This window comes from Nansenia antarctica (genome assembly GCF_963989245.1).
Source record: "Nansenia antarctica genome assembly, chromosome: 7".
Lineage (NCBI taxonomy): Eukaryota > Metazoa > Chordata > Actinopteri > Argentiniformes > Microstomatidae > Nansenia > Nansenia antarctica.
The window spans coordinates 4,391,434-4,401,433 of NC_137677.1; the positions used below are offsets into that span (position 1 = coordinate 4,391,434).

The 10,000-nt window shown below is 47.4% G+C and overlaps 1 protein-coding gene across 1 annotated transcript in view; it reads right to left on the reverse strand.

The window, feature by feature from the left end:
* Positions 1 to 8,721: 8,721 nt before the first annotated feature.
* The window catches only part of tnfaip8l1 (tumor necrosis factor, alpha-induced protein 8-like 1), a 12,072-nt gene continuing 10,793 nt past the window's right edge, over positions 8,722 to 10,000 (reverse strand). Inside the window, exon 3 of the mRNA XM_080535884.1 lies at positions 8,722 to 10,000. This exon is cut by the window's right edge and continues 264 nt beyond it. Within this exon, the coding sequence (XP_080392010.1) occupies positions 9,976 to 10,000 (25 nt within the window). The 3' untranslated portion in view covers positions 8,722 to 9,975.

The window sequence follows — 10,000 nt, forward strand, 5'->3', positions numbered from 1 at the left end:
ATACCCTGAGGTCTAGTCGAGTCTCTCTGGCTGTGTATGTTTCGACAAGGTTCTTTAGCGTAGCTGGAAATAGAACCGGTCGTCCCCTTGGTTCTCTGGCGGTAGGCCTGCCTCACGCCTCCCTTCCCCTCCTCCTCCTCCTCCTCCTCCTCCTCCTCCTCGCACACAGCCACTTTGTCACGACCTTTGAACTGCGTGGGCACGACGACAGAGGTGGCGGCTGTTACACACTTCCTGACTAAACTGGGGTGTGACTCCGTCTGGTAGTGGTTTCCAACAAAGGGGCTTTCTGTGCGGTGGACGTCGTCCTTCACAGACCAGCCGCTGTGCCTGAGGCGGGGGCCCAGACCGAGGCTGGGCTCTGGGGACGCGGAGAGGCTCCACCTGGTAGGGCTGGTGGTCCCCCTCTGCTCCACACACCCCGGCCCCACGCTGTGCTCCCCCCCCAGTGGGGAAGGCGGCCTCCGGCCCCCATCCAGTCCGTTAGTCAAGCGGCTAGCGTGTGTCGTACTCTCTTTCCCATGTAACGTTGTAATGTTCATCACCTCCTGTGACAGGACTCCCGTGACTATTCCCGTGGTTCGGTCTAGGTAGGTGAGGTTGTCTGAGGCCTCTGTCCGCCGACATTGACCGTTGGAGTTGGAGTTCAGCCCTCCCGTGTCACCGTGGTGGGGCTTCAACCCCATGTCCTTGTGGTGGTGGCGGGGGGGCTTCTTCAGCCCGTTGCTGAGCCAGTGGTTGAGGTGGGGCCTGATGTGCTGGTGGTAGACCCCCCTGCCGGGGTTCCCGGGCCCCGGAGCTCTGCTGTCTGAGAACATGCCGGAAGCCGTCCAAGGGTTAGGGTTAGGGCAAGAAGAAGACTCCTTAAAGAACGAGCCTCTTCCTCTTCCTCATCAAGCTGCTTTTCCCGCATTTACCACCAGGCACGTGGAATGTTTTCCTCATTGACTTTGTCTCTCTCTCTCTTTCTCTCTCTCTCTCTCTCTCTCTCTCTCTCTCTCTCTCTCTCTCTCTCTCTCTCTCTCTCTTTCCCTCTCTTTTCCCTCTCTCCCTCCCTCCTATCTAAAAACTTTCTTCCGCTTTTTCTTTTTCTCCTCAGCCCCCCCACCCACTCACTCACTCACAACCCTTTCCTGTCTAAGCCTGTTTCGGATTGTATCCTTTGTTTTCTCTCTCCCTCACTCACTTGGTCCCCCACCCCCCTCCTCCCTGACGTCCCCCCCTCCCTAGCCCTCTCACGTCTTCACCCGGCTGCCCTTTCTGCAGCTGAGGGCCTCTCTCTCTCTCTCTCTCTCTCTCTCTCTCTCTCTCTCTCTCTCTCCGTCTTCCTCCTATCCCTCTCTCCCTTCCCTGCGTCTCTGGCTCAGTTTGCTGTGGCACGCTTCCTGTCTCTCTCCCCCTCTCTCTCTCTCTCCCTCGCTCTCTCTCTCTCTCATGCTCCCCCCCTCCCGCACTGCGCTGCTGTCTCCCCTTCTCGCTCTTTCTTCCTCCCACTCTCTTTCTCTCACTGCCTGTACCTCCCTCGCTCTCTCTCTCTCTCTATTTCTCTCACACACACACACAGACAAGCACACACACTCTTCCTCTCATTCCCACATACACTCTCTCTCTCTCTTTCTCTCTCTCTCTCTCTCTCTCACACACACACACACACACACACAGACAAGCACACACACTCTCTCTCTCTCTCTCTCTCTCTCTCTCTCTCTCTCTCACACACACACACACACACACACACACTCTCTCTCTCTCTCTCTCTTTCTCTCTCTCTGTCACACACAGACAAGCACACACACTCTTCCTCTCATTCCCACATACACTCTCTCTCTCTGTCTATCTCTCTCACTCTCACATATATATATATATATATATATATATATATATATATATATATATATATTCCCTCTTTACCGGCTGGTGGAGGGAGAGCCCAGCAGTCGAAACTTCAATCAGGACGCCAGTGTTTTAATCCCTGGTAGACGGCATGTCTCCACGTGAGCCTGCCCAGCTCCTCCGGTCCTTCATCTGATTACTCCTGTTCTGGCTCAGCACTCCACAATTAAACACAGCTTGGGATTCCAGAAGGGGGCAAGACTAGAGAGAAAGTAGAGAGGAGGGGAGAGGAGGGGAGGAGGGGAGGGAGGAGGGGAGGGGGGGAGAGGAGGAGGGGAGAGGAGGGGAGGAGAGGAGGGGAGAGGAGGGGAGGGGAGGAGGGGAGGGGAGGGGGGGTGGGGAGGCGGGGAGGGGAGGGGAGGGGAGGGGAGGAGGGGAGAGGAGGGGAGGGGGGGTGGGGAGGAGAGGAGGGAGGGGAGGGGGGAGGGGGGGAGGAGGGGAGAGGAGGGGGGGAGGGGAGGGGGGGGTGGGGAGGAGGGGAGGGGAGGGGAGGGGAGGGGAGGGGAGAGGAGGGGGGGGGGAGGAGGGGAGGAGGAGGGGAGGGGAGGAGGGGAGAGGAGGGGGGGAGGAGGGGAGAGGAGGGGGGGGGGAGGGGAGGGGGGGGGGGGAGGTGGGCGTGCTAGACTGCACCTAATAGGAGCAGCCAGCCAGACAGACAGAAAGTAATTTCACAGAAGAAGAAAAAACAAGAAAAAAAACTGACCAGGTACAAGCAGTAACAGTAACACACTTACCCCAGCTTGTGCAACTGCCCACCTGGGGAGTAACTCTTTGTTGTTTCCTGTTAGTTTCCGCCTCTCTGACTCCCTGTTCCAATTACGCCGTGGTGGCATAACTGCTATTTCCGGGGCTGGATTCAAATCCCATGTAGGCTTTTGCAACAGTTCGGATTAGTGTTTTATGCGTCTGACAAGCACAGAGATGCCTCCTAGGTCTCCGTTGGTCTCCCGCCCTGTAGCGCCCTCCTCAACTGCTCCCCAAACGATCCCTAGCATGGTACTGACAGACAGCACGGACGGTCGGCTGTCTGTCACTCAGCCATAACACTATTTGACTGTTTTGTCACCCAGTTTAGTCAGCAAAGTTGTCCTATTTATTTGGAATAGCTAACGCTAATTGTATTCCTTCTTTGCTTTAAAAATAACAGTGAAACAGAATCCTTCAGAGACAATAACCTCCTAGACTAATAGATACTGTGTGTGTATTCATAGCGATTGAATAATCCAGGTTAAGAAGATGATTCTCTCTGAAATGTGGATGTTTAATACGAGAGGCTGGGTTAGCTGACCACTGGTTTGTATCTAATTGAAACTCCTGGATGTGATGGAGGCAGGAGGCTGTATTAATCTAACCTAAGCCCTACTTGGACAAGGCTTACACACACACACACACAAGCACACACACAAGCACACACACAGGCACACACACGAGCACACACACAAGCACACACACACACACACACACACTCATGTCCCAGCTGTTCTCGATGATTCCTTTTATGTCTGCGGACACCTCTGCACATTACCACTCCATCTTCCCAAAGGTGTTGCGCCAAGGTGAGAAAACCCAGACAAACTCACACCCCAAAAATATAGTTTATAGTCCCAGATGTTGACAACACCACCATTCCCATACACACACACACACACAAACACACACACACACACACACACACGCACATGACTCTGTAAAAACTCTGCACTGCACTTTATATATGTAGCACTACCCAATGCACTGTTGTCTGTCCTGTGTTGTCCTGTCTTTTGCATTTGTTCATGTATACACGTGAAAAAAGTATAAACACACTTACTGTAATGCCAAAGCAAATTCCTATTATGTGTATGCATAATGGCAATAAACGTTATCTGAATCTGAATCTGACCTAGAAGTATAGGGTACTTTGATGTTGCTGGACTTCGTGTCACTCTGATTATGACTCTCATCGTTGGACCAATCACCCTCCCCCGCTGTGTGCGTCCATAAATAACCTGCGTCAGAAACATTGTGAGCTCATTTCAAAGTCAAAGTGGCTATATAATATATAATAAGCACCTGTCGCATTCTCTCCTCTAACAGCGGTCTGCGTGGACCCCCCAGTTCAGCTAGACCTTCACGCCATCCATTATATCATCATGGTAATGTCTGTACTGTATTTGTGTGTGCGTGTGTGAGTGTGTGATTGTGTATGTGCGTGCGTGAGTGTGTGTGTTAGACCTTCACTCCATCCATTTATATCATGGTAATGTCTGTAGTGTATTTGTATGTGTGTGTGTGTGTGTGTGTGTGTGTGTGTGTGTACCTGTGTGCATGTGTGCATGTGTGATTGTGTATGTGCGTGCGTGAGTGTGTGTATGTGTATGTGAGTGTATGTGTGTGTGTGTGTGTGTGCGTGCACATGAGTACATGTGAGATTGTGTGTCTGTCTGTGTGTTAATGCTTCAAACCCCCCTTACCTACTTTACATGCAATGTATAGAGTACAGTCACAGTAGTATCACAAAATAGTAGTATAGTTATTATTTCGCTTGAGTTTCACTGCACGCAGCCAAGCAGACATCATAGAGAAAGCGCCATTGAACAGCTTACATAACTCTTTGGTGAAGATATGCCTCTGAACAGACCCCACACGCACCATCAAAGGCAAAGCTCTGTGAAAAATGTCTCCCTGTCACAGTACGCACCCCCACCCCCCCCCCCCCCCCCCCCCCCGGCCCCCCCGGCTGCATGGTTACTTTATATAGCAACTTGGACAGCAGCATGAATGTTTAAATGCAATGCAGAGAGAGAGAGGGAGAGAGATCTATTGTGCAGTTTTTACAGGCTAGTCCAGTCCAGAAAAAATACAATAAACGGTATGTAAACTACTCAGTATCTAAGAAACTCTGTGGTAACAAGGTGGTTCCAAGCCAAGGGTACTTTTATACCGTCAGTTCTTAGTCCACACAGTCCACGCTGTCCTTGTTAAGTCAAAACTGGAGGCCGCTGCCACTGTGAACACATAAACAGGACTAGAACAATGTTCTTTTCTTTTATTTGTGTATATTTTTTGTTCTGTTCTCTCTCTCTTCTGTTTCTGTTCTCTTACGCTTTGATCTCTTTTGATCGACGTCAGTCAGGTGCACTCTGAGGACTCTGTTTGAGAAGAGAGACAGAGAAGAGAGACAGAGTTTGAAAGACTTCCCTGTCCTGTAGGCTACTGTAACTGTCTCTGCTTCGGCTTGCCAGAGGGGACTGCGAATCTTAAAGCGTACAGGATGAGAAGCAAAAGCGTTGGATGTGGGGAAGGACTACAAAAGAAAAAGAGCAAATAGAAACAGTTTTTCAAACCAGTCACTTCTTCTTGAGAGAAGAAGAAAACTCAGGGATATGCAGTATGAAACTTAGCTAATAACATCTAAGTGAGTTATCTAAGTTCAGAGATATTGAGCATCAAAGTTTTTACATTCCGTTATGTTTTGTGAGATGGAGCCTTTGTATTTTATGAATTACTGACTCAAAAATGTCAACATTTAAAAAAACAACACCACACAGGCATTAATAAACACCTAATGGATCAGATTATGTAAAAAAACTCAATTTTGACAAAAATTGAGATAGAACCGTATAATTCTAACGTCACGATATGTAGGGTAAAGATCGACCTGTTTATAGTTAAGTCCTTTACTGGACATTAAACTCATCTCAGGTCCATAGTGAAGCTGTGAGCAGTCTGGTGTTGATGCTGGGATACATACATACATACTGTAGATCTGAGCATGGCAACATTAAATAATTTAACGTGCGTGAACTGACTAATGATGTCTACCATTGTTCAGTCACTTTCAGCCTCTTAGAATGCAAAGACATCTCCTTTGTAGTTGCTAGTTGCTTTGTTATGTCCAAATTCTAATGGAAGGCAGCCTCGTACTGTAGCGTCTTAGTTCACATTAATATCCGCTTAGATAATGAAGTCGTTACATGACAGCTTGAGAGTATACCATAATTCTCAGACAGAGAGTCTAATGTTCAGACAGAGAGTGGAGACACTCAAGCTAGTCACACTGGAGAGAGGACAAAAGCAACTTACTACTTTACCGAGGTCTTGAAATGATTGGGCACTTACAGAACAGCTTCACCCTTTCAAGACAGTCATTACAATCTCCTCCATGAAGGAATATATAATAATACAAATAAAAAAGCCTTAATCTTTACTGACATCCATCTTTCAGAAACCATGAAAACCTAGCGAGATTTTTTTTCCACATTTCTTATGTTCGTAGCTGTCTCAACTCAACTGTGCTGGTAGGAAATATTTTTTTTTTTTGACTGGGTCAGACTCTGCGACATACTAGGGCGGCTGTGGCGCAGGATCACAAGGTTGGCAGATCGGCGGTTCGAGCCCCGGCTGGCCACATGTCGAAGTGTCCTTGGGCAAGACACTGAACCCCAAATTGCTCCCAGTGAGCGGGCCGGCCGGCGCCTTGCATGGCAGCTTGCCGGCATTGGTGTGTGAATGTGTGTTTGAATGGGTGAATGAGAGGCCGTTGTAAAGTGCTTTGGATAAAGGCGCTATATAAGTGCAGTCCATTTACCATTTATCAGCGTCATGTCCAGGGGGTGTACTTGTACATCAAGGGCCATTAGGCTCAAGAGAACCATCGGTTCTCAAGGATACTTACTTGGAGCCTTGTGGCCATGTCTGAATGCTCATACTGATTACTAAAGGTACAGCATATACTGCATATACTGCATACTAACCATACTACATACTATTTAAGCCCTGTAACCCAACCATGTTGAATCATGGTAATTGGTTCAATTACGCTACTGCCCGCCTGCCTTACCTGCTCCATAGGAATTGTTTGACTCAAATTGGAAAAGACTCCCTGAATAGTGTGCAGTGAATTCATTCATACTATATGTAAAGGCTAATCTAGTATGACATCCTGTCATTTTATACATACTAAATATCTGCATATTTTCCCTAGGGCCTCCTGCAAAACATTCTAATCTTGCATAGTGAAAACACCTACCGTACTAAACAGGTATGCAGCATGAGTATTCAGACATGACCTGTTTGTCAGATAAGAAATTATTATGCCCCTAAACTGAACACAAGCCTAACAATGTCCTGAGAAGGCGGAAGGGGATTGGCTGACCCAATGGAGGTCAAATCAAATCAAATCAAATCAAATTTTATTTGTATAGCGCATTTCTTACAAGATGCAACTCAATGCGCCAGGTCAGATGCTCCCAGATTAAGTTCTGATCTAGCTGCAGAATGTATACACTCAGCCGCAGAGGGATTCTGTAGCTTTCTAAAGAAAAAAACAAACACTTTTTTATTGATTTAGAAAACGAGTATTTATATATATTTGTCATATCTACTGTAATACAGAGAAAGCACACTACACAAAAACATCATATGTACATCAACGTAGGGTTAAAAAAATACAATACACAATAAAATGATAAAAAAATACAACTCAAAAGTATGATTTAAAAGGATGCATCCCTTTGTGAGTAAAATGAATTGTGTGAAGCTGATTGCGTTGCTCCATAAGGCTTCAACATCGGTCCGTGATAGGAATGTGATAAGACTTAGACCCTGAGAAGAGCTGGAATGGGGAAGAATGGCATCTGACATTTGAGCCCAGTTTAAAGTGTTCTAACAGAGCTTAGCCTAACACTTCTCTAGCCCTGAAAGCATACACTTAAAACCCCCTCAGACAAAAGAGGGTGAAGTCAATCGACGACAGAAAAGGAATAACGAAGAGAAACTGTGGCAATCATAAGAAAGGTGGATGAAATTTCAAACAATCATCATCATCATCAAGTGCATATTGATTTCCCTAACATTCCTTTGGAAAAGTTTTTTTTCATGATTGCCGAGAACAAACAAACACAATTGCGTCATTTTTCCCCTCTCTTTGGCAGAGCTGCTATAAACGAGTCAAGTTTTCAGTCACAGAGAGAAGAGAGAGAGAGAGACCCACGCTAGATCTATAAGAACACTGCACTCATTACTATAGGGCTCTATCTGCGGCTCTCACCAAAGGATTCACTGGGAATACCAAATGAGCCCGCAGTACAATCTACGAGACAGGCTCACTGAGACAAAAACAACAAGGACAAAAAGAGAACATCCATTAGGTGCAGGGGATAGGGGATAAAAAAACAGTATCACATCAAGCAGAGATGACTATCTCTATCACATTAACTGGGGGCCATGGTGGAGGATGGAGTGGACCAGGTCACAGAGCCCTGAATACAGATATCCTGATGATGAGGCGGCAGAACAACATGGAGAGTACTGTACACTCAGGTATTGTTTTTTTGTCTCTGCGAAAGGTCAAAGGTCAGGGTATTACAGATTAGAACAGCTCAGGCCTGACCAACAAAGAAAGCCTCTCGTTTCACTTACCTTTCCACACCCCATAGGCTAGGCCTCCCATAGGCCAGTCCTCCCATAGGCTAGGCCTCCCATAGGCCAGGCCTCCCATAGGCTAGGGCTCCCATAGGCTAATCCTCCCATAGGCGAGTCCTCCCATAGGCTAGGCCTCTCATAGGCTAGTCCTCCCATAGGCCAGGCCTCCCATAGGCCAGGCCTCCCATAGGCTAGGCCTCCCATAGGCTAGGCCTCCCATAGGCTAGACCTCCCATAGGCTAGACCTCCCATAGGCTAGGCCTCCCATAGGCTAGACCTCCCATAGGCTAGGCCTCCCATAGGCTAGGCCTCCCATAGGCTAGGCCTCCCATAGGCTAGGCCTCCCATAGGCTAGGCCTCCCTTAGGCTAATCCTCCCATAGGCTAATCCTCCCATAGGCTAGGCCTCCCATAGGCTAGGCCTCCCATAGGCTAGACCTCCCATAGGCTAGTCCTCCCATAGGCTAGGCCTCCCATAGGCTAGACCTCCCATAGGCTAGTCCTCCCATAGGCTAGGCCTCCCATAGGCTAGGCCTCCAGCCAATATCAACACCACATATGGAGAGTATTTTTCTGCTGCATCCCAATTTTCTACCATCATCTCAAAGTGTGTGCTTACTTGGTACAGTTATCAGCATGTGCTTGACGTCTTACGCCAATCCGATACTAAAAATCTGTGGGGGGAGTGCACATTTCAGCAGGACGAGGGTAGAGAATTGGGACGCAGCACTTTCACTGTGACATGTAATAACCGAAACAAAAAAGTGTTAGCAGGGTGGTTTCAGTACAACTCAGTCGAGGTTACAGATTGCTTGAGTCAGCTCCGTGGCTTATCAAAGTATACAGCGTAATTAACTTCCTTCATGTTTATAGCCCCCGTGACCCAAATACACTGTCTTTGGTTGAAACTGCAATAAAAACAACAGACAATTGAAGAAGGCACACCAGGCTATAAGTACTTTGATCCAAACAACAAACACTCACGACTTTTGCTTCTCACAACACACTTACTTTCCTAGGATATATTTGTTGACAACATGTTGGAGAACTATGTTGCTGCCGTGAGGTATACAGTTCTTGTGACACTGAGGCTAGATTATGGAAGTGTTCCTGTTTTATATTGTTTCATTATTGCAAGGAACTACAGCGCTTAAGTCAACCTCAGGTAGCAGTAACGCCACCGTCAACTTGATCCCTTATTGATGAATAGTGAAATCCACTATTTATACACAAATATGACCAGGCTTCTCGACTTAGATGCCTTTTTGTTAATGGGTATAAGGAAGCCCTTGGACTCGACACAGTTCCTAAGACACTTGTGATCCGGGAAGTCACTGTTAAGAGCTCGTATTCTACATTCACTTGAATGATACACGTTTTCCTTTTAAAAAATCAACAAAAGACGCGTAGAAGAAGAAACTTTGGACCCACTAGCATCCGGAGCATCCTTCAGTGTACAATAACGTCAGAACGACACACGATAACAAACACACATCAAAAGGGTATAACGTCCACATAGAATATAACACGTCCATAATTTTAGTTTTTCCTCTTATAAAAAGGGGGTTGTCGTAGGGGAAAAAAGGGGGGGCTGTCATAAGGGGAAAGATAAGGGGAAAGTGACATCATGGCCAAGCCATGGGCCACAAAGGTCAGAGGTCATGACAAAGGTCAGAGGTCAAAGGCTGCCTTCGTCCAGCATC